The following is a 24,479-nucleotide window of genomic DNA, read 5'->3' as shown; positions in this document are numbered from 1 at the left end:
AGGTCACTTATGGGGTGCAGAATGCATGATCTTTCAGGGTAACAATATAGCTGTTTTTTATATTTTAGTGGTTTATATGCACTTCTATGTACTCAGACGCCACTAACATACGTCCCACAGTGAATAAAGTTCCATGGCTTTTGAAAGGATTGATTAATTTAAAGCTTTAACCATGCCACAGTGGGAGTTGTTGTAAATGTATTCACCTAAGTGAGACTTTGTATGAGATTTCTGTGGAAAGTAGTTTTCTGGTTTTTATTCACTTGATTGAATTCTCAGGAGTTGACTCAGATTGGTTGTGTGAATTAAATGCTTCCCACACAGAACACACTTGTATTGTTTGTCGCCTTTATGAATTTTCTGGCATTGACTTGATCTTGATGTATGACTAAAACTCTTCCCACATATTCTATACAGTACGTTGTGGTTTTTTATTGTGATTAATTTTTTTTTGTGCCATTCTCAACTCCTCTCAACCCTTCAAAACTCTTCCCACAAAGGATACACTTAAAAGGCTTCGCTTTAAATGAATTACCTGCTATTTCCTAAAACCTGAAAAAATCTTACTTTTTCCCACACAGGATATATGTATATTTTTTTTTACATTTGGCCATTTAGCAGATGTCTTATCTAACACTACTATCATAAGTGCATACAAAAACATTTAGACAAGGAAGAGCTGATGCCAATTCATTCTGGCCACAGCGAAGAGTAGACAACTTAACACTCCTGCCAGATCTCTCCACTTCACATCAGCTGCTTTCCTCAGAGTCCCGTCCCTTATAGATCCCTCTCCCTGGTCACAGCTTTCCTCTAGTCTGGGCCCCGGTGGTGGAATGAGCCCCTCACTGCAATCAGGACTGACTGACTGCAGAGCCACGGCCTACCTTCTGCCATAGACCATACGTGTGCCTGCTTAATGCTGAAACGATTTTTCATGGCTTCACTAGCCCCACTTATGTCACATTTAAAAATGCATCCTCAAACTAATGTTATTCTTGAACCACTACATTCTCAGTCGTCTTCTTGTACCTACTTACTACTAAGTACATACTTTTTTTCTTGGCACATTGCTCTGTAATGAACTCCAAGAAGTCATGGGGGATACCAAGGTGAGAGTTGCAGTAGTCCAGTCCAGGACAGGACAAGCGTCTGGTTCTCAGGTGTGGACATGGGTCTGTTGCCAAGGGTGGAGGACAGATCTTTGAGGGGGCAGGATGTAGCTGGTAGGCACAGCACCTCGGTTTTGGCAAGATTGGATTTGACGATGACCGATCCTGAAACTGAAAATGTCATGACGACAACCTTTGGAAAGCAAAGAAACAGATGTGTGTCATCAACACAGCAATAGAAACCATGAGAGAGTGTATTACTGAGCCAGGGTTTAACATTTGCTTTTGGTTTGAGGGGGGTTACCCCTTTATGAGCAAAATTTTGAGGGAATTTCAAAAGTTTGAGGGGGAATTTGAGTGAGGGTAGGGTGGTGACAGAAGAGGTGGAACAAAGGACATGACAGACAAAATTATGCAATATGCTCATTTTATTTTCTTTTGTATTACTGGCATTTTATTTTATGTAGAAGTCGGAAAGTAAAAAAAAAAAAGGTATGTGTTTTACAGTGACACAAGAACAGTGTATTTACAGACTGTTTCCTGTCACTACATTCAAGATTATACTGTGATATAATGTACAATTGAACCTTTTATCCACTGTGGACCAAAATAAACCCTGTTTGAGTTTATGTAGCACTGAAGATTTTACTGAGCGTGGGAAGAGCTCAGATCAGTTCATCGGTGATGTGGTGTACATCACTAAACCCATTGTATGATGCTATAGCCTCTCTGGCTCCATTGTGTTGAGTTCTGATGTAGCATTCGCTGTCTTTGCCAAGAGGACACCAGCCCAAGTGTGCTGACCTCCCCTTCTTTTTGTGTAATCCTCTGTTGCTCAATGGACTCTGGTAGTGTCTCAGGTTTCTTTCCCTGACTCCTGCCTGCACAATATCAGTAATCTAAGGTCTAGAAAGCAGTGGCTCTTCGGAATAAATAAGAGAAATGGAAAAAGCCCTTAACTGACCACACTGCGTCAGGTGAAAGTTTGGTACTACATTTTGAAAATCTAATCAATATCAATATATTTTGTATGGCGCTTTTTACACAGAACTGTCACAAAGGCACTTTACAGAGAGCAGAAGGAAAATTGGGCAGAATCCATGCCTGGACCCCCAAAAAGCAAGCAGGTGAGGTAAAAAATCCACAGTGGGGAGAAAAACACTCAAACGAGCGTGAAAAAAAGGATTCACTGTTTCATGGCATGTAAACCAGGATCAGAGGTGGTTACTGCAGGACTGACATATCAGGCAGTATTTAAATCGTATTTATAAAAATGCTATATCCACTGCCATTCATATATTTAATCTGAAGGACCTCAAATAACCATTACTTAGTGAAATTGTTCTCAATCTTAATCCTGGGGACCCCTGTGTATGCTGGTTTTTGTTCCAACCACAACTGCAATACCAACATTTCACCATGCTATTAAGTTTTCTTAATTAGAGACTTTTTGTGTTTAGATGGATTATTTACCCTCTTAAACCACATTATGACATAAATAGCGATGTATGCCATGGAGAATAAATGTCCCATATTCACATGCTTATTGTGCTATATTGCAAATAAATACATTAAAAGAGGCAACAGTTTTATTAACTGATAAAATTGTGTGTGGATTGTGACTGGTTAATCAATATGCTCTTAATTAGGTGGTTGAACAAGATAGAGGGATACAAGTGATAAGAGCGATCCTTTATTTGGGGTGTGTCCTGTAGAGCAGTGATAGTTAGTCCAGGTGCAATCTGAGGAGATGTGTCTTCAGGCCATGGTGGAAGATGGGCAATGACCAAGTGGTTTGTTGAGGAATGGGGCTTGGGTGGAGAAGCATCAAGTTGGTATGAGCGAGAACCATTCACCCGGATGGCAGTGAGTGTCTGCTGCAGCAGAGCGGAGTGGTTGAGCTGTTGTGTAGGGTTGAATCATGTCCTGTAGGTAGGTGGGAGCTGTCCTGTTGGCTGCAGCGTAGGCCAGGGTCAGGACTTTGTAGCTGATCCTGGCATGGACTGGGATCCAGTGGAGTGACCCCAGCAGGGGACTGACATGTGAGAACTTAGGAAATGTTGAAGCCAAGTCGGGCAGCAGTGTTTATGTAATTGTTTGCAATACAGGACAATGTGAATATGAGCATTTTATTCTGCATGGCATCTTCATGGTTGGAACAAAAACCAGCACACACAGGGGGTCCTCAGGAGAACCGCTAATTTGGGATACGGGCATAATGAAAAAAAGATGTTATCTAATTAACTTGAATTGTTTGCTTTGTCTTTTAGAATGAATGATGCACAGATCACTTGACTTTACAGACCCTGTGCAATCACTTTTTTCTTGCATATAGCCACAGGTGGAAAATTTATGTTCCGAAAGTAAAAGTTCTCCCATATTTTGTTCCATTCACCTGTATTTGCTAATTTGTAAAATTCCTCAGCCAGGAGGTAGAATGAATTGGTGAAATCAGCTGGTTCATTGGTTCCATTTTCCCCCCCTATTTGACTTTGGACATTAACCATCCATATTTTGTTTGAGTGTGTGATCCCTCAAAGTTTCCCCCTTTAACTGGGCTTGAGTGTGAACCTAAACCATTTTCCACAGTCGGAAACTCTCAGAAGAATGGAACAAAATACACCCCATAGCTAAAGAGGGGTGAGCTAAGGCACTGAACATCAATCTCCAGGCTGTCTTAAGTTGTCCCATGCAGGAAATGCGTTAATAACCAACTACATGATCTACATGCAATCAACTACAACTAACAGATCGTCCAATTGACAAATCTAAGTGGACTGACAGTGTCGGGACACCTAGAATATCTGTTCTGCGGATACCGTTGTGTTTGTTTAGAACTACGTTCGGAGAAGACCTCAGACTTCTGCAGTTCCGCAGACTTTTTGAGGGTGTAATTATCGCGCACTTTTGAACAGAAGCACCTGATTGGTTGACACTGACGCATGCCTGAATCGTCGGACATCCTGGCGCAGCTCCAATCGTCCTGAGCAGAACACTTCACAAGCACTGTCGGTCACTCCAGTTCGCTGTCAAACTGCGTCCTGGCACAGCTGGCCGGTGTTAACATTAGCTAGACAGAGACTATTCGTCTTGAATATGAAAGACTTTAATATTCATTGAACTGAGCTTGCAAAAGCAATATTATATATGAATATAAAACTCGACGGGGAGGTTAACAATAGCTAGTTGGGGGCGTTTGCGGACACGTAGGCTACGTATCTAGCTAGCTGACGTTAGCTAGCTAAGGCAATAATGTCAATGATATGAAACGTAGCTACCTAGCTATTTAATTCTAACTGTCTGCGCGCAATAGCAAACGTTATTATAACAGCTTTTGTTGAAACACTGTCAGCTAGTTCAGGGCAGCGAGCTTCTCTCAAATTGGTGCAAAAAACTGTTTCCCACGGCGTCTTCCAGGCTACATTGTTTCAAGAACAAGAACTTTACGGAGTTAGACTTTGCTTCGCCAGTGACTGACTACAACCCGCAACAATGGGATTACACGCGCTGGAATTCAGCGAATGCTACCTGGATAGTCCTTCTTTCAGAGAAAGAATAAAAGCCCACGAAGCGGAGCTGGACAAAACTAACAGATTTATAAAAGAACTCTACAAGGATGGCAAGAGTCTTATCAGTGCTATTAAACGTAAGTCGACCTTCCACATCTAAGTCTCTGAAGTAAGGTCCTATGGATTTTCGCAATAATGATGATTCATAACGGTTTTGATGCAACATCAATCTTCCACAGCTTCGAAGAGCAGTAACATTAGTCACGCAATTTATGTAGGCTCATTCACTGTCAACTCGCCAACGCCTGGTTAACTGTATAACTAGCCTACAGCGATTACATACCTGTAGTTTACCGGTTAGTATATACGCTACGTATTTAAAATAATTAGGCTATTCTACAAACAAGTATACTGGAATGGAAAATAATGCGAAAAATCGCACTGTTTGATAATTGAACTAAATTACTAATTCCTCTAGTCCTCGGAGAAAAGTGAAAACAACGCTGTATGTAATCCAAATTATTATTATTTTTTACTAGTGCCCATATTTGGTCAACAGTGCAGATGGATCCCTAGTACATCACTGATGTGTTTGACCCTTCTCTTTTTGGCTCGGTCGAATGGTTACCTGTTTAGTTTGCCTTGTGATGAACGCTAGTTGCTTTTGTTGTACAATAGGTGTGATCTTGTAATGTTTTCTTTCTTGACCATGCAATACCATCCCTCTTTCGGCTCAGTAGCCTACTATCCTATTCATTTTTATATGCCCGAAAAAATATATGCTGAATAATAAACTGTGGTCTGGCTATTGACTGTCTACCCCTAAATACCAAGGTTTAGGATAGCCTGACCTTTTACTGACGCTGGGCCACTATTTGTGCTATTTTAAGCTCCCGCACCCGTAATTGGGTTAAAACATAGATTATGTACTACCTGATTAAAAAAAAGATCTTTACACTGTCTTTAAATGGTTGGTTGATTGTACAAGTTGAAATATGAGTGGTGAACTGCAGATGTTTCAGTAAAACGTGCTCCAAACAGTCATTGCATACACAGTTGATCTTTCCTCAGCTGCAACTAACTCAACATGCATCTTGGTAGAAAGAAGGACCCTGGTCTGCCATGGCATATGCATATTACTGTAATATTTAGCCTGACAAAATCTAATTTGATATTTTTAATTGTCGGTGCTTCAGCTTGAATTGAGCAAACTTCAATTTTGTGAATATCAGGGTTTAATGGACATAACTGCCTCATAAGAAGCACTGTTATTGTAACGTAATTACACTTCTGTCCTTTAAATATCCTCTGCCAACTGGAGACACTTCTCTTGGGAAGTTTCCCATTAGTGCTTCTGTGCATTTATGAGGGAGTTCTTTTACAGTCCTTGCTTCACAGGGGATTTCAGATGGCATCTGCCAGTTTGCTTTTGCTGTTTGCTTTTTTTAGGCTTACAAACTGATGGAGATGGAAGCCCATTTTGTGGTTGTCACCATCTTTGTTCTTTGTATTTTTCCCAATTTTACGCCCTGGTTCTGAATGCCTATTCACAAGACGTCGACCTGTCCCATTTCTCCAACGTCCACTTCTTTTGGGTTGGGGCAGATTAGTATGGGAAAATTTGTATGGAATTTGTACCGTCAGCCGATTGCCTACTTTCTGCTCTGCAATCTGTAAGGAGGACTGTGGAGCTGATGCAGGCAGATAACTGGCATCTGATTGGTTAAAGGAGTCGCTAGGGAACGATAAAGTGAGAGTTGCCCTGTCAAATGGAACCTTCACTTGGAAAACTTGTTTCAAACTGAGCGTCTGACAGTGCACAGCCTTTTGAAAGGTTACATTTATTGGCTGTTAACACATTTAAAGTCACACTCATGTAGTTGGTAAGATCTTGATGCAGCGTGCATGTATATAGCGTCCTTCATGCTGTTTGAAAATGTAGTTGGTATGCAGGTAGCCTAACTACAGTATAAAAGTTACTTTTTTGCTGTTGAGATTCTCACTTGATTTTACTGTAGAGTTTGTTTAAGGTTTTAGATATGTGAATTCCCTTTCAGTTTGCAGTAGGAAAGATTTGATGAATGTGTTAGTGTTAGCTCCCTCTCTCTCTCTCTCTCTCTCCCCATGTCATCCAGTTGTGTAAATGTATCCTATTATTTGTTCTTTAAGCCCTCAATAAAAGTTAGAATATTCCCCATGGAAAGGCTATAGACAAAAATAATTGGCTAAAAATAAATTGCACATGTGACTTTGGGAGTGTGTGTTTTGCTGTCCTTTTTGGGGCTTGTTTAAAAGTACAGGGGATAACGTGCTGGAGGATTTTCAGCGGTTGGTGTGTTTCTTCGGTGATTAATTCTATACTGTTATAGGTCTAACCTGTGTGGCACCACACTGTGTTCTATAGGATAAGACAGCCAATCAGCACCAAGGTCATAAAGCTTCCATGTGATCATGTGATGTGTTTTTGTCAATCACATGGAAGCTGTGAGGCCTTTCTGCTGATTGGCTGTCATATGGTCACTCAATAGATAACCGTGGTGACTTTTTTCTGGAAGCATTTCACGCTGTTTCTGAAGCATGGTTGTTTATAACCGCTTCAGGTATAATTAAAAATAAAAAGAGGAAAAGTAAGGTAATGCATATGGTGGCGAAGACTGATATTACATTCGATAATTATCATTGTGGTATATCGCCCAGCCTTAGTTGAACCAGTAGTAGGCTACATGGCATCATGTATTAAAGGGGAACTCTGACAAAACATGAAAATTTCATTGCACACACCAGAACTAACACCCTTGGAAACGATAACGAAACTCATATTTGACCTCCCTTTCTGTGTGTTTTGATGGTAATATTGCTGTACTTTGTGGACTTCACATGTGTGGTACAACAAGTGAGATGTAACCAGGCAGTTGGCTGTTCTGTCCAATGATTTGCTGAGAGTAATTGCCCACAGTGGTTCAGTTGAGAAGCTTAAGAGAATTGTTACTATTTCAGGGAAAAACAGGGATTGGCTGTGTTTCCTGTCATTGTGAGTGTGATGGAGTGGAGACCGTGACCTTGCAGGATATGCAGCAGGTCACAGACCAGTATAATGAACCAAACAAACAAAATTGGTTTTCACATAGCCTAACAAATTGGTGTGTTTCACTTTAATGGTAATCTAAGCCTGCACATGTCATTAAGATGTCCGATAAAACTAGTAGATTGATCACAAAACTAAATGGAGTTCAAAGTTATATTTATTTTGTCAAAAGAGACTTTCAGCAGTTATTCTGAAATTTCTGTTCACTTTGTAGGTATATTATTCAATTGCCTGCAGTGTGGATTTTTTTCCAAGGGTTATATCTAGATCGTTTCATACTGCTGGTTTCCTGTTTACTCTCAATCAGTATCTGTTTATCGCATTGTGAATCTATATATATCCATTTCCTTTCCTTAACAGATGTGTAACAGCAGAGCGAGCTTTTAGCCATGGCACGTATGTATGCTAGAGTTAGCTAAGTGGCACTGTGACATTGGCATTGTACAATGGCAGCAGTTGTCCTCTGGGAATTGGTCCTTCTGGTGCTGTAATCTTTTGATCTAGTTCCTGGAAATGCACACTGTGCTGTGCTATGACTCCTCAGCGCCTCAGCCGTTTTCACTGTGAGCATCCGTCTGTTGCAGTTGGGCAAACGCATTAGACGAGACGGATCTTGGTGTGGTAAGCATCCATGGTATGTTTTGCATCTTTCTTCTTAGAGTTTTACACAATTATTGAGGATGTCAGTTGGGTCACTCATCAATGGCTGAAACTCTGTTTTCTGCAGTCAGAATAAATTAAGGTGACTTGTCACTTCATTATTGTTAGAGGGACTTAATCTGAAGCACATAACAATGATGCAGTCACATTGGACTGGAAAATGTAATCAATGGCTTATGTCTGGTACTCACTAAAGCTGAGAAACTTCTGTGTCACGACAAAGCAGAACAAGTTTGTGGCCTCACTGGTTTAAAGGAGAGATTCATGCTCCTTCTCCTCTGTAGCTTATCAGCCAGCACTGGTGACTTTTGAGCCCTTAGCTGGGGCTTAGTCATGGGCACATGCTTATTAACTTGACTGGGGCCAGCAAGGTCAAATTCAGTGCAGGGACCGTTGTGCCAATTGGAGATTTGCCTCGTGGTTGAGAAACATCTTTCTTTCTTTCTTTGAAATGGGTGGAAATCTCTTACTGCTTGAATGAGGAAATCCAAGGCATCCAATCACAGCTGGCTTTGTTGACAAGCCCTGGGTTGCAGGCAGCACACAGAAAAGGTTTTTTTCCTGCTAGCTGCATGGGTAGAAAAGGCTTATTCTCAATAACTGGGCCTAATATTGGCCCTTGTTGAAGAATGGCTTGGCACTGCCAAGGTGTATTACTGGGGTATACCACAGGAAGAAAGCCATATATATTTGTTAATGTGCTGAGAGATTTATTTTGTTCTTTGAGATGTACAGTACTCTACTGTTAGCCTTAGCGAAAGCTCGCTTGTTAGCAGATTTGGTCTAAGGTGCGGAACACGCTGACTTCAACAAGGGCACAATCCTTGAACTTTGCCAGCTAGCCTAAGGTTTGTTTGGTATTTCCAGGCCACAAATTAGGGTAGCGGTACCTGTAGCATGCAGGTGTTTTGTGTGTAGAAAATGACACATTTAGTAGCTAATGTTCATCAGATCAATGTTTTGTTTCCTATTTCTAATTTCAGTCAGGCATTTCTTGTAGGTCTACATTCTATGTAACTTCAACACTGAATCTCCAGAAAGCAGGAAATGTCTCTGAACATTGCTGGTAAAATGCTGTGTTTTGGAAATAAAGGCCAAGTACACTATGCTGTTTCCCCTCACACGTCTAACCTTTTTTCCACATGCAGCTTTATTGGTATATTTCTTTGTTTTCTTTGTTCACTAGGCAACCCATTGCTTATCCATTCCATTTGGCTATTAGGAAGATAATTGAGTTTCTACTTGGTCAGGAAAGATTCCCAGTCAACTCTTGTTTGCGGTAGGGACGTTGCATTTTGAATAGTCTGATCAATATTTTTAGAATATTCTAGCTCATGGGACTGATTATTCCAGTAATTGAACCAGCGAGAAAACTTTATGAGATTCTGAAGATGTATTTTTTCAGTGCTGTTTCTTTCTCTGTGAAATACAGGAATGACTTGCAGCAAAGAGACCTGAATTCAGATACACTTTCAGGCGGGGAAATTTCTAAACGCAATGTAAATTTTATGCATGGTTCTCATGGACTTCCTTGTGAATGTAGATGATAACAAAATAGAACTTGGGATATCGATTGGAGTGATAGATTTGTGGCCTCGTAGTCCTTTAATGAACATATAGCCTAATTGAATCAGTTTCTGGACTGGATGTTTATTTTTCAGATTTCTCTTTCACCCATATATATTACTGTAGCTCAAAGCTGAGATCCCAGGTTCTTTAAACAATTCTGTTGCCAACAGAACTGTACCTGGGGCTGTAATGTAGTTTAACGGCTATACTGGGCTTGTAAGTAAAGCGATATGGGTTTTGTTCCCAGCTGGGTTTCTGCCATTGTGCTTAACGTGGCACTTAACTTGAATTGCTTTGGTACAATATCCAGCTGTATAAATGGATTGTATGTAAAAAATGTCATCTGTGTAAGTTGTTCTGGATAAGAGTGTCTGCTCAATGCCAAAATGTAATGTAAATATCTAATTCCAGAAACTGAATGTTCTCCTTCCCTGCTCTTGGCCGGGGGAACCAAGTGAACCGATGAATGTAGCCAGCGATACTTTTCGGACGTTTTCCGAAATTGCATCATTGTAACATCACGTCGACATGTCAGTTCGATGTTTTCCGTGTTGTTGGAACCTCCTCCAGTATTCGGGGTTGGGAGGAAAGTAAATTATGGACTTGTTTCCAGAGTTGCTGCTAGTCTCGGCTTTGGACGGTTCCCATGCTGTGCAATGGAAAAAAAAGCTGAGAGCCAGAAGCGCGAGGCCTGTGGTCCCTGAGATAGAGCGTGCTGGCTCTGGACGGAGAAGGAAGAGGTGGAGGGCGTGTGCCTGGCTCAGTTTGTTCCTTTGGCAGAGGCCGAGAGGTGGATCAGTTAGCGCTTCTACGAACCCCCTGATTAAAGCCAGCGGCTTTTCCATGTGACATTAGCGCTGGCCCCTGATGATTTAGGAAACTCCGGTCAGAACCTTGACCCCCTCTACCCACACCCCGCCCACAACTCCCCAAGGACCTACCAGCTACACACGCACGCAAGACCCTTTGTGAACATCTTGTTTTTTTTTTCATTAAACATGGAAGCAAAAACATAGATTAAGCACATTCAGCTGGAGGGTAATGATTATTTCGTGGACGTGGCAGTGCTCTTAATTCAACCTTCTGTGTGGGAAAGAGGCCTTAGGTCCTCTCTCCTCCATGTAAGATCCCAGAGAGATCCTCTTCTAGAGCCCAGTGAACATACAGTATCTCCTGCCCTTGAATGTGACAGAGCTCTGTATGAAACCCGAGTTTCCGCTCCCATCGGTGGCACTGAGCCTGTCGTCCGTCAGTCTCTTACCCAGCGCTGCTGTTTATTTTTGTATTATACTGTACACAGTATGACATGGGAAAGCCTCTGGGCATGACCAGCAGTGAGGAAGATGATGTCAGATACTTTGCCCTTTTCTGCATTACGTCTCAAGACTAGAGGCCTCCCAATGTATCCTCGTTCTGATGGATTCCAGTGTACTGGTTGCAGCTCGTGCAGATTTTTTCCGCCACTGTTGTCATTACAGAAGTTTATTAAAACAAGGAAGAGTAGCTGTACACAGGCATCTTGAATCGCTCACACAATCTTATCTCAGGGGCCCTGTCAGATGAGAGTGGAGGATTTGTTATTCAAGCGAACGTCATGCTGCTTGGGCAAGAATGACCATAAAACGTTACCTTCGCTGTCTGGAGGTTTGATGACTGTTTGTCTGAGGATGATGTCTGTAGTTTTGAGCGAAGTTGAGTTTCCTGTGCTCAGATGAGCACAACACTTCACGTCAGTCTGATCCACCGCTGATCCATCAATCAATTGTCATTCAATGCTAATTGTTAGTTGCTAGTTGTAGTTTTTTTTTTCTTCTTCATGTCAGTTGCACTGTAGAAAATAAATGAGAATGATGTTATGTCGGGCTGTGCAGGCAGTCCCAAGCACTGAGCACTGTTATTTGGTCTGGCAATACTCTTCACATTAATTACAGCGCTAGTTTTGCCAAAAGCTACATCAGAGACTTTTATTAAAGTCACATCTCTGGGGCATGAAGTCATACAATAAGAATGATTGTTTTTCCAGAAGACATTAGCCGATATGAAACTTGGAGAGAGACTGCATCCTTTATGATATTCAGAGGCTGCTGTGATGAATGGTGGCAGGGGCAGATCTGCTCTTTGACCTGTGACCTCTAAACTCTCCGGTATCCACGGAGACCTTCTATTTACCTACCCCCCTCCCCTCCGGGGTTGGCCATCATACAGTCAATATGGGTGGAGCGGCCATGTGGCCAAACGTGCTGATTTATGTCACCGCAGGTGTGTTGCATAAACAAAACATGCATGGTGATCCTGTAATATCACAAAAGGTTTCCGGGAGCAGACCAAGCACACGTGTAGGAAAGAACACGGAAGAACATGTACGAAAGAACGTTCTGCAGCCTGATCATCCTAAAACCAAAGTCTGTTTAGCAGTATCATAGACGTAGCATATAAATGCTAAGGAAGAAGATGCCCAACGCGCTTCTAAATAAAAGCGCGTTGGGCATCTTCTTCCTTAGCTAGCTAAATAAAAGAGGAGTGGATAGATGCTCAACAGCCAGGACCTGTACTCTACACTACTCTATAGCATATACATGCTTTTTATTTGATCGCTAATGTCAGGCCAAACACATTATGTCTGCCTTATGTATTTATTTTTTGCATTTTATTGGTGTGGTCGGGTAGCTGAATAACAATTGGCAAGCTCTGCTGGCACGGCCATTTTGGAATGAAGCGCTTGATTAGATTTGCTGTTGTGTGGAAATGGAGCTCCCGGTGTGGGCGGAGTTGATGGGGAGAGCCGGGGTTCATGCAAGGGGTGGAGCCTGCTGCAGAGCCAGCTCAGTGTAAGGTTCCACCAGGGCTGCTGGGATAGACCCGATGGCCTAGCTGTCTTTTGTAAAGGCGAGCGTTTTTGTGTGATCCATTCATCCAAGATTTTCCAGAGACTTCTTTCCTGACTCACCAGGAAATCATGAAGAAGGTTTTACCTGTACTGTCAGTCCCATGTGTGAACAATCTTTTTTTATGTTTACTTTAATAATAGCGTTTTTCAAATGACTGCTGTTAAAGAGATCAAAGTATTATTGCACGCTATGATCTGGAGTAATTCTGAGTCCATGCATTCGTCCGGTGTACACACTGCACCACCAGTGTATTGGTAGTTTCCTCAGCTTGGTGGCAGAGGAAGTTGCATCATTGTTTCCCCTAACTGATAATCTTCATACTTTGGCTAATTTAAACTCTCAGCGACAGATGAAAGCAAACTGTAAATAAACCTTGCTGTTTGACCGTTCAGATTTATTGGCGACTCTTTTGCTGGATGCTAGACAAATGCTCTTTAAAGGCTTAAATATTTTCCTAAAACAATGTTATTATGTTTGTAAAACATCACAGACGTGTACTTCAGCCCTGGTCTGTTTAGACTGGGGAAACTTACAGATTCATTCCAGGACTCAGTGTGGCCACAGAAATGGAACATAAGCTAGCAGCAGAAATTGCTCGACAGATGAAAAATGTAAATGCCATTTTCATAATGATATTCATAAAGTTTAATTTAACAGGCATAGTGTTTTTGTTTATAGTATGTTTGGTATAGGACATAATACAAGGCTAGCTCAAGTAACAAGGTTTTAAAACCTATTGATTTTTTATACCGTATTATATGCTGTAAATAATATTAGAATAGAAAATGTAATGTAATACACTGTAATTCTGTATTTTATACTGTATTTTACTTTAATTGTAGGTTCCACTCCACCAATTTCATGAAGCGGCAAATCCGAACAATACCGGAAAGTAATGTAAACTGAATTCACCATTCACAAAAAGAGATCATTTAGCTATTAAGAACAAGAAAACATGTCACCAAAGGGCGATCCTTTATACACTATTCACAAAAAGAGAGAACTTATTAAGAATAAGAGAACGCATAAAACCATGTTTAATGTATTTCCTGGTTATATTTCCCTCTAGCTGTTTTGCTTTTGCTGAAGTGTGATGAAATGGTAGACAAGGCTGCTGTGTGTAAACATGACGTAATGTGGAGTAATGACATAACTGGGGGGGGGGGGGGGGGTGAAACTTGAATAAACTTGGGAGAGGGGTGGGGCAGACACTGGAGAGGGAGCTCTGCCTGGAAAGATCACTGTGGATGGAAAGATCCGGAATGGCTCCATATTGGCGGGCGAGGTTCAGTTCATTTCATTACTACCCCCGCTGAATTCACTTTAGTGATTCATTTATGTGCTCCTGAAATGGCAACCCAAGAATCGTGTTCCAAAAACAGTTAAGCCTTTATTCAAAGGGTAATGTGAATATAGATAACTTTTTTGTGGCTACATGTTGAAAGTCCTTTTCAATATAAAACAATATAAAACATTAAAGTATTTTAAATATTAGTAAAATTCTCAGTAATTGAAGAGGTTTCACAAATCTAAGAAGGTGTAGAGGCTTGTGCTTGACTTGCTTTTTGTAGGCCTACAGAATGCAGTCATTTTCTGCCAGAGAGGATGACTAATGACTCTGCAATATCAGGTGGGACCACTGTGGCACAGAAGGCTCCAGAGTTTTCAGATGCTTACTGTAAGCAGCTCTGGTAAGACCGCAGCCCTTGGTGACCATCCCGGTCCAGGACTTCAGTCAGACGGAAGGGTCCGAATGGCTTTCTGATGCCAGCAGTGGAATCTGGCAGTTGTTCCCGAGACCTGCGATTTATAACGAACGAGGCAACACCGAGGCAACGTCGAGTCCTGCGGCGAGCTCATTGGATTAACGTGTGGCTTCCACACAACGCCTGGCCTTTCGTCTTCCCGGCCAGCTGTCCCACGCCCACTCCGTCCGAACAGCTGGCCCGCGGTACGCGTCCACGGTTCCCCGCAGCGGAGCGTAATTAGACTCCTAGTCACGGCATATGGCTGCATCAGTCTGTTTTCTGGACACGTCCGTAACCTTGGTAAATTATCACATTGTGCATGACTCTGCTATTCTGTGCACTGAACAGTATGTATCTCCAATTCGCGCCAAAGTAGCAAAGATCCACATTGCTTTCCCATGGAGTAAATGAGTCAGGCCTTTGTCGCAGATGAAAATGTATATGCGACTGTAATTGTAATGTAACCCTTTCTTCGATGGTAGATACGATAGCGGGACATTGCGGATGCTGTGGCGATCTGTGCAGATGGTGAGACGGGCGATCTTCCACGTGCTGGGAAACGAGTAGCCTTTGCGCGCTGTGCAGTGAAGAGTCCCTATCTTTGGCTCGCGTTTGAGTGTTCATTCTTTCAGTTTGTTTTTGCGCTGCTGTAAGACGAGCCCTCTCGTTTGGTCCGGGGTGTCCAGTAGGCGCGTGTTTGTAGGGGCCCCGTTTTGTACCCCCGCGCCCCAAATAAGGGTACGGCGGCTTCAAATCGCAGTTCTGGTTTTCGCATATTTTTCCTGTTAAAGGAAACCTTGGGCGTCCTATCAGATTAACGGAAGGCCCTGCCACAATGAGTCATTTGGAAGGTTCCTCTTATTTATTTATTTTCCACGCAAGAAAGAATGTGGAGGAGTTTTGCTTGTTTAAAGGAATTTTACAGAACATGCTCTGAAAGCTTCAGAACCTGGATCATAGTTAAATAAATACATTTTTTTGCATCATTGCGTAGTGTGTCTGTTCAGCCGTGCACAGCCTGTAATCTAATTTGTGTGAACACGTGAAAATAAGGTATTACTCTTCAGTTCAATGTTAGAGCTTCTCTGTCCCCAACAACCTTATGTTTCTGGACTTGGATTTAGAGAGCACTGCTGTAACGGTGATTAATGCTGGGTGTGTCAGGTTTTATGTGAAGGGTTGTATCGGTCTATAGTGTAATGCGAAACTGTGTCTGAGTATCAGTTTGGGTTGGGCAGTGTGTGGCTGTGCAATCTTTCTCGGCTAACTGTACAGTGCACTGCTACATACTATTTACAGGAGTTTAATGCAGTGTTAGAACTGCATGCTAATGTTATATGATAAACAGTTAGTCCCTTTGTTGTCATCGTTGTTCAGCAGGGTATGCATTGTTCAAGATATCCATTAGCCTACATCCTTCCATTACCACTATAATTATAGACCTGTCTAATCTAGGGGGAAAAAACATACTGGATATTGGTGAAATAGACATTTATTTTAAAATTATAATTTGCAGGAACTGCAAATTCAAACATTTCTTATAATTATTTGAATTAAGACAGTTAGCCTATTTAAAATGATTCGGGTTCAAAGGCAATCCAAATGCTTTTTAAAAGAAAACATGGGCACTGTGGAAGAGTACCGTATCATAAGGGTATGAGAGATGCAGGAGATAATTAAATGCAAGTCCCATAATGACATTTGAACAGCCGAAAATTAGACTGCAGGGTGAAACGATGAGGTCTTCTCTGTGAAGGTGTGTCTTTTGGAGATTACAGAGTCCTCGGTGTTGCTGTACGGCTCTGTCCCGTTGGTCCTCAGGGAACAGTCTCTCTTTGTGCCTCGTGGCTGGGGTGCGCTGGATCGGAGCCAGGGCGGCGGTAATGTCCGCCGTACCGCAGCCGGGCCTGTGACCGAGGGGCCCCGTTTGGTCTCTGGGCTGGAGGCGGGGCCCGGTCCCGCCAGTGAAAAACGCCGCTGTGAAGTTCTCCGCTGTAATTAGCAACTGCAGTTGAAGGGGAGGATCCTGCACAGAAGCTGCACATAAGGGCAGAGTTCCTTTCTGTGAAAGTATACCAGGCTTGTGGAAACGTGACATTTTCATTAAGGCATTTAGCTCTAATCCAGTGGATCTTGCACAGCACAAAACCTGCTTTTGGTTCTGTCACCCTCTCTCCTCGTCTAAAAAATACAAAGGAGTGTTTTTTCAGAAACACCTATTCTATGCGTTTCTCCTTTAAACCGGCCCTGAATTCGCTGATGTTTTTGTTTTGCCAGTACGTCTGTGCTCTCCCCGCCCCATCTGGTGATTATTCACGTCAGGCCGGGCCTTTATCAGTGTGAGAAACGCCTTTTGAAAAACGAACGCCTTCTGCAGCCGACTGCAGCGGGAGCTAGCCTGTTAGTCACCCGTCCCCTCCAGAAAACGTGCAGGCTCTTCTCTATTTCACAGCAGAGAGATGCAGGTCACGGTGAGCGGTGGCTGTGCTTCAGGGTTGATAAGCAGATGCGGTCTGCATGCTGGAGGTGTGAGGGCGTGGCAGAAGACACGATGACAGGAAAGATCCTCCAACGGAGCCGCTGTTCTCATCTGCGTTAAACTAGCGTAACTCTGAGGAGAGCGCTCCGTCATGTTAGCGCCCTCAACACCGCAGCACAGTGAGGATAACGTTCCTTAAGCTGCATTCCTCCTAACCCAAAAATGGCAGTTAACTGGCGAGCCTTCTCCGCAAATGACCACGGGAGGAAAAACGCAGACGCCTTTCGGTCAGTTTGGACGACGGGATGCTAATCATCGAATACGCAGAGTGTTTCTTTTGGTCTGACTTGGATTTAAACAGCATAAACTCTTAAACTGTTATTTTAATCTCACAGAACAGAAATATGTGGGTGTATTGCGCAGGCACAAATTGTTCTTGAAATAAAGTTGCCATATTGTTCGTAAATCATCTCAGCCCAAAGTAATGCCGTAATGTTGGTCTGAATGGATGGTATTGTGACCCCCCCCAACCAACACATGCTTGCACCCTCCTCATTGTGAGAAAAAGGTTGTTAAATATTGTTGGTAAGGGACTGCAGCAGATTATTATGTAGAACTACAATTGACATTCTCCACTAATTCCTAGCTTACCATGTCAGAAACCAAACGGCATCTATTCCAATACTTCTTTGCAGGAACTTCAGCACTGAGTTGAACCAGGATTACAGAGTTTGCTGGATAATGGCACTGGATCCCGCTCAAATCTGGAACACGGACTGAAGTAAAAAAAAGAACTCTTCCAGGTTTTACTGCAGCAAAATCCTGCTTCGTGAAATACCACCCAGGAAGGCCAGTAAACCGCTTCAGCACAAGCCACAGTGGAAAAACGTGACTTGGTGTGGAGAGCACACGCAGTGGGAACACGGTGACGAAGCGTGATGGCAGCTCCGCTACTGACCTCTGGCTTGAGCCCCAAGTGTGGCTTTTGCAGGAGAGTAAATCCGTTGGACCAGAGATGGGCTGCCCCTTTCCAGGAAATCCGTATCTGTTTTTGGATTTAACACAAACATCTGTTCTTGATTATGCTATTCGCCCTATTATTTCGGCTATATGATCTGTCATTTTGGCTACGTTTACTGTTGAGCTCATAAAGGGCTGAAAAGACTGTTCTTGCATCCTTAGATGAAACATTTTGCTGTGGTCTATTTTGAGTAAACTGGTATTTGTTTATATGACACTAAATGTTCTGTAAATGTTGGAAAATGAGCTAGGGTAGTTGGTGACAACCAAAATTAAATCCAGAGCCTGAAATCTGGAGAATGAAATCCAGAAATGGCCAATGTCCATGGAGTGGGATTCCCCATCCCGTGAGTGGCTGACACTGGTCCCGTGACGCCAGTCTGACGCAGAATTGGACAGGGCCTGAATAACTAATTTTTCCTTATGGGATTCGGTTGCATAACATGTTGCTGTGAGGGAACCAGCACTGGTGTCTTCAGCTTCGGCTTAGCAAATGAACCAATATTTGTGCATAAATGTCTATAGAGTGTCTGGGAGGGAAAGTTACAGTTTGTGAGATGGGGGTCTGCAGTTGAGTTGGCTTGAGCCACACCTACACTAGCTCATAATTCATCAGATGTAACCGACCACCAACCTATTAGCAAAGTACATCCCTGGAACTTAAGTGAGAGAGTAAACATTGCCATGACCACATGCTGAGCCCAAGCCTGTCTAATGAGGCTAATGTTTCCAGGGCTCTGAAGACAGTGGAGCTCACTGTAGCTGTAGTCCCTGGATTCCCCTTCTCTATTTCCAGTACACAAATTGAAATGCCTCCACAGATAATTATGGGTGCTTTTCACTTCATGAGTTGAATTTTAATAAATTTCCAAGCCTCCAGCCCTTACTAGCCAGCTCCCTTCTGTTCTGAGGCCGACCACCAGTCCCATCTGTAACAGGCAGACGGAAGCATTGCTTGTACTCAGTTCAAAGCGGTCTCATCAGGGTCCGTTTGAGTGCTCATGCGCTTCTTCGATGCGCCTGTTTATTGTTTCATTCGGCTTCGACGGCTCCTCTCCTTGACGACGCGGCCGGCGCTCGGGGCGACCGCTCTGCTTGCGTACCTGAAAGCCGGGGGGGGCTTAACGAGGGCAGCAGGCCCTCGCGCTCGCCGAATTTGCGTTCCTCGGCCCCTCCGCGCGGGAGGCAGAGCCGTCACGTGATGAGACTCCGGCGCTCGCTTCGCCGTGTGGAGGCGGCAGGATGTTAGCAGGAGGTGTCAAGCTGTGGGCTTCTGCAGCAGGCTTTTGTTTCAGAGCCACAGGCAGCTTCATTTTACTTACAGCACCACCGTCTGATTTTAAAGCAGTTTGTGCTATGGCTTTAAAAGTCAGACCGTTCAAATTTCCACCAATACTGTTACTGTGCATTTATTCATTTTTCAGCTCGTTCACATGGTTATGTTAACCCTGTCACAATGACGCTATTCTACAACATTTATGACTCCTGCTCCTATCATCATTGGGCTTGGCTAAATGCTAAGTGTAAGTCATAGTTTGTAACACGGTGAACTCAAGGTGAAAGAGATAAAGCAAAGTACACAATTTTATCAGTGTTAAATACATTAAAAGTAAGCAGCTCTGTACCACATAAGAACTTTTCTCATTTCCTCTCAGAGAGAAGGCTGTAATGAACCAGGCCTACAGAGTTGCTTTGGTGGGTTACCGTTCTGTGTTCTTCAGTGGCTGCTGCTTGCTCGCTCGCCGCAGGTGCTGCGAAAAGATGAAACCGAATAAAAGCGGCAGACAGGAAAACCTCAGTGTTCTTTTCAGTGCATCAGAGGTTGGCACGGTTGTTTCATAAGCGGCATATATGCGGCCTACATCAGCCGAAAATATATATATAGTACTGTGCAAAGGTCTTAGGCACCTGTAGAAAAAATGCTGTACAGCTAAGATGCTTTCAAAAATAATGAAATGAAAGGTTGTAAATATCTAAAAAAAAATATTATAAAGAGCAGTAAATAGTTAAAAACTAAATAAAATCAATGTTTGGTGTGTTCACCCTTTGCCTTTAAAACTACATCAATTCTCTTAGGTACACTGTCCGGTAGTTTTATAAGAAAATCGGCTGGTAAGTTGTTCCAAGCATTTTGGAGAACTTGCTACAGTTCTGCAGATTTTGGCTGTTTCGCTTGCTTCTGGCTCTCCAGGTAATCCCAGAGACCCTTGATCAAGTTTTTATCTGAAAAGTAGTCTATTGCTTTAAATATTACTTTATTTAACAAAATAAAAAAAGGAATCTATAAAATTTCATTTTTTGGAAAATTCACATTTGGAAATCTTAGATGTGCCCTTTTCTACTTACACACTAATGCAGAAAACAAAAAATAAACATCTAAGACCAAATATATACTATATGTTATATTTAAAAATCTAGGGTGCCTAAGACTTTTGCACAGTACTGTATATACTGTATATGTTTTTTTTTTTTTTTGGTAGATTGACTCATGCCTTGTTTCTGCTATGATTAAAAAATGTGATCCCCTCCCCCGTTGTCTTTCAGAAATGGCCTTGGCACAGCGCAAGTTTGCCAATTCCCTGGCCGACTTTCATTTCGAGTACATCGGCGATGCCAAGACCGATGATGAGAGATGCATTGGTGAGAGCGATCGCCTCCCCCTCCCTGAGAATGACTGCTGTTCCAGGTCTTTAGCTTTGCCCGCCTCACCGTGCGTCTGGGGTTTCTGCTCGTCTGTTCGTGCGAGCACCTTTATGTGTTGTGTACGACTGCTGTCATTGTTATATGTCCAGTTCCTCTTAAAGGATCACTACAATAAAGGCTGTACATTGTTTTGCCTGTAGCTATGGAACCTGCAAAATAATCATGAATAACTGCCAATGTTCTTGTGGTCTTGTGGTCTGGTGGTGTGTGCGCATGTCTGTGTGTGTGTGTGTTTCAGATGAGTCGTTGCAGGAATTTGCCTCTTTCCTGAAGAACCTTGAGGACCAGAGGGAGCTGATGGTGAGTATGCTCAGTGGGCCGTCGATGAGACTGTAAGACCTCTTATTTCGTGTTCACTTTGGCCTTATTCGAGCACACTTGGCCCCTGTACCGGTACCAGGCTGGCCCCGTTGCCGTCATGGCAACACCACTGTCTAGGAAACGCCTCGACCGAATGCGCCGGCCGGTGATGCCTGTACTGTGGGAAACCAAAAGGTGTCCTTTTTTTAAAAAAGAGGACATGCTTAAGGGTAGAGCGGTCATTCAAACGGCCAGAGAATCAAAGGCACTCTGTTACCGTCTTCATGCTGGCACAGGGGAGACCGATATCCAGGCCAGACACTTTATACTTGTAATACTGCTGGGTATTGGCTTAACGAATTCAGGTTAATTTGCTTTTAGCACAGCAGGGGACCCACCTGGAATCTGAACCCGCCCACATGTTCCCCCAACAGCTGTGCCGCATGGCAACCCGTGCTAATGTGTCAGATTTAGGGCTAATCGAGTTGAGCCCAGATGTTCACTTTGCACATATTTTTCATGTTTAAATGATTAATAAAGAAAATCATTATTTAAACATAATTAATGAGCATAGGATTATGATGTCAGTTTTTCAGTCCTTAGCTTGAATAACTAATATGAATGTATTTCTTCATAATCTTGAAGCATTGGGTCAAGTGATTTCCAAAGTGAAAGTATATACATGCTGTTACTGATTCATTCTGCTAATTTATTAGCAGCAATTCTGTGTCAATTATTGATACCATGAAACTGGTTACTGTGGAATTTTTGAGGAGGGTTAGTCATACCTAAACTTACACCCTGACATGCCTAGTGGCAAAAGAATGTAGGCGACAAAAGACATGAGAAAAAATGCAGCGTCGTTTCACTTAAATATACTTCTGGAATCCATCAGCTTTGGTTGAAATATCTTTGCAGCCAATTTTTACAGTGCTGGTCTTCCAAGCAAGCAGCACTGTGTGAGCGTCAACATGCTAGCTGATTAGCAATCATACCCAAAGCAGCTTTTCAGAAAAGTTTGACGGACAATCTTCACAATTTGCTTTAAAAAGCATAGCATGGATGAAACTATGCCAGTGACGATATAAAATTGTCATATTGCCCTTCACTAGGTGAGTACAACTAAAAAAATCTATTCTGTCCAGCCTTGACAGTCCGTTGGTTTGATGTGAAAAGGTTTTTTCACATCGTGTTTATTCAGATGAACCCCTCCTAGATTTAACCTGTGGTCCCAGAACACGTGGAAATGGCCTCATAACATATGACTATGTTAATTCACTGACAGTCAGTCAAATATTCCCACTTCTCTTGTGGTAGCCAAGCCCTTTGCACTGATTATTTTCAGTTATTTTTGTGGCCGTTTACCACAGCCACATTCACGTGTTACTGAATACAAATATTATTTTTTTAATGCATATCTGAATACTTAAACATGAAAAGGTAAAATGATTTCAGTGTGTTTTTTCTGAGGATCGGGTCCGTATTTATGATTCTGGTTCTATGTGTTTGACTTTTTTTGCAATTTATGTAAGACTGAAGTGTAAGCAGACATTTGAGCTTATAAACATACGGTCGGTTCAATAGGTAAGCTACGTTTTGTTTAGTTTCCTCGCGGCCTTCTCCTTGGTGTAGTGTGTTCCGAGGGCCCTGTCTGTTTCCCCAGATGAAGAACATCACCGAGACACTGATGAAACCTCTGGAGAAGTTCCGTAAGGAGCAGCTTGGCTCTGCAAAGGTACACTACATTCACTCAAAACTAAAGACAGTCTTCAGTGGTACAGTCACGTAACAGATGTTATAATAGACTAACCAGATGGCCAGCTTTGTATTCTTGACATTGAAAAGTCTGTCTCCCTTCAGTTTATACCGACATGTTATTTGATGCATCTTTTGCGAATTCATCACCATTACAGTGGCGTTTCAATTGATGTTTGGAAGCACTGGAAACGTCTGCTGCTTTCTGGAACCTTCTGCAATTAAGGAAATGGGCGGACAGAAGGAACGTAGGAGCTGGCCATCTGGATAGTCTGTAATCATATACTGTGCAAAAGTCTAAGACCACCCTTTCTTTTATTTACTTTCCAGTTAAAACAGCCATTAAGTGCTAGTTATTTATTTGTCAGGGTCTGAAAATAATGCAGGAAGCGTATATTTCACACAACTGTGTAGACACCAAATATTTCTGTATTTAGTGCGTCCACCCTTTGCCTTTATTACAGCTTCCATTCTTTTCGGGAGACTTGCTTTGAGTTTTTCGAAGAAATCTGAAGGGATATTTTCCCATGCTTTTTGTAAACACCTCCATAATTCAGTCTTAGAAGTTGGTTGCATTTTCTGCTTCTCGCGATCCAAGTAATCCCAAACACATTCAATGGTGCTGAGGTTGTGGCCAGTCCGTTGTTCTGAGAACACCAGCAGCTTGACCTTCTCGGCAGTGTGCTTGGGGGTCATTATCTCGCTGTAGAATGAATTTGCTCCGGATCAAACCTGGCCCGGAGGCTACCACAGTACATGAATGTCATCCTCTGAGGTCATGCGTAGGTCCAGCACTCTTACTCAGAGGTTAAGACACTCTTAGGCAACGGTACAACACTCTGGGTCTGGGTCTTTGCAAGTTCATCCGCTGCTCTCTACAGTCACCATCCTCCTGGATTGTCATCATTATCTTCAGCTCTCCAGCTATGTCTGAAACAGGTTTTATAAGGATCAGGTCACCACACACTGTTAGCCACACATTTCTGATTCACATTTAAATAGGGAATCTTACTTATTATCTTAATATTAACTTCAGCGCCTGCGTATTCCTTATTAAATGCTTACGTTCCTCCCGTTCTTTTGTGCAGTGAGGCTGGCATGAGTTACTAATGAGACTCCCCCACTCTCACGCCATGTCCTTTTCAGGAGGAAAGAAAGAAGTACGAGAAGGAAACGGAAAAGTATTACAGCTCTCTGGAGAAGCTCCTGACTCTGTCAGCCAAGAAGAAGGAGCAGCAGTTACAGGAGGTACTGTTCCCCGCGCTCCGCTCTGCTTTTTCCTCTCTCCTTTATCCCCGGTTTGGAATGCTCGGCCCTGTTTATGGGCCGATGTGTCTTCAGTCAGCACGGGAGGGGGGGTGGGGGGGTTGAGGGGGGGTTGGGGAGGGGGGCGGGCTGTCCTGCGAAGGGCAGGCTGGCAGTCGCTGTTTCTTTTCACCCTGCGGTCGCTCCAATTGGGCTGCGTGGCTGACTCAGGACGGTGCGTTTCGCATGCAGGCACCTGATTGGCCGCGGGAGTCGCTTTTGCACAGTGAGGTTGGAGAAGCCCTGGGTGCTGAAACCCTCCTATTGGAACGATCATGGCTTGGGATGTGTGACCGTACCAATGCCTAATGCCATTGCTGGACACACTGCTCGGGTGGTCCTGCAG

At 43.0% G+C, this 24,479-nt stretch overlaps 1 protein-coding gene across 3 annotated transcripts in view; it reads left to right on the top strand.

The window, feature by feature from the left end:
• The first annotated feature begins 2,959 nt into the window (after window positions 1-2,959).
• Window positions 2,960-24,479, top strand: part of LOC118226725 (rho GTPase-activating protein 10-like) — a 50,451-nt gene continuing 28,931 nt past the window's right edge. Inside the window, exons 1-5 of one of the 3 annotated variants that reach the window (XM_035416552.1) lie at window positions 2,960-2,978; window positions 20,615-20,710; window positions 21,012-21,073; window positions 22,737-22,808; window positions 23,975-24,076. In XM_035416552.1, coding sequence (XP_035272443.1) covers window positions 20,617-20,710; window positions 21,012-21,073; window positions 22,737-22,808; window positions 23,975-24,076 — 330 coding nt within the window. In that variant the 5' untranslated portion in view covers window positions 2,960-2,978; window positions 20,615-20,616. Of the gene's footprint in view, window positions 2,979-4,084; window positions 4,759-8,075; window positions 8,341-20,614; window positions 20,711-21,011; window positions 21,074-22,736; window positions 22,809-23,974; window positions 24,077-24,479 lie in introns of those variants that run through there. The other 2 variants (XM_035416550.1, XM_035416551.1) reach the window with 2 other exon arrangements.

The sequence above is a fragment of the Anguilla anguilla genome, chromosome 5 (genome assembly GCF_013347855.1).
Source record: "Anguilla anguilla isolate fAngAng1 chromosome 5, fAngAng1.pri, whole genome shotgun sequence".
In the NCBI taxonomy this organism is placed as follows: Eukaryota; Metazoa; Chordata; class Actinopteri; order Anguilliformes; family Anguillidae; genus Anguilla; species Anguilla anguilla.
Note: the sequence above shows the minus strand (reverse complement) of the source record. Positions and strands in the feature narration are given on the sequence as shown.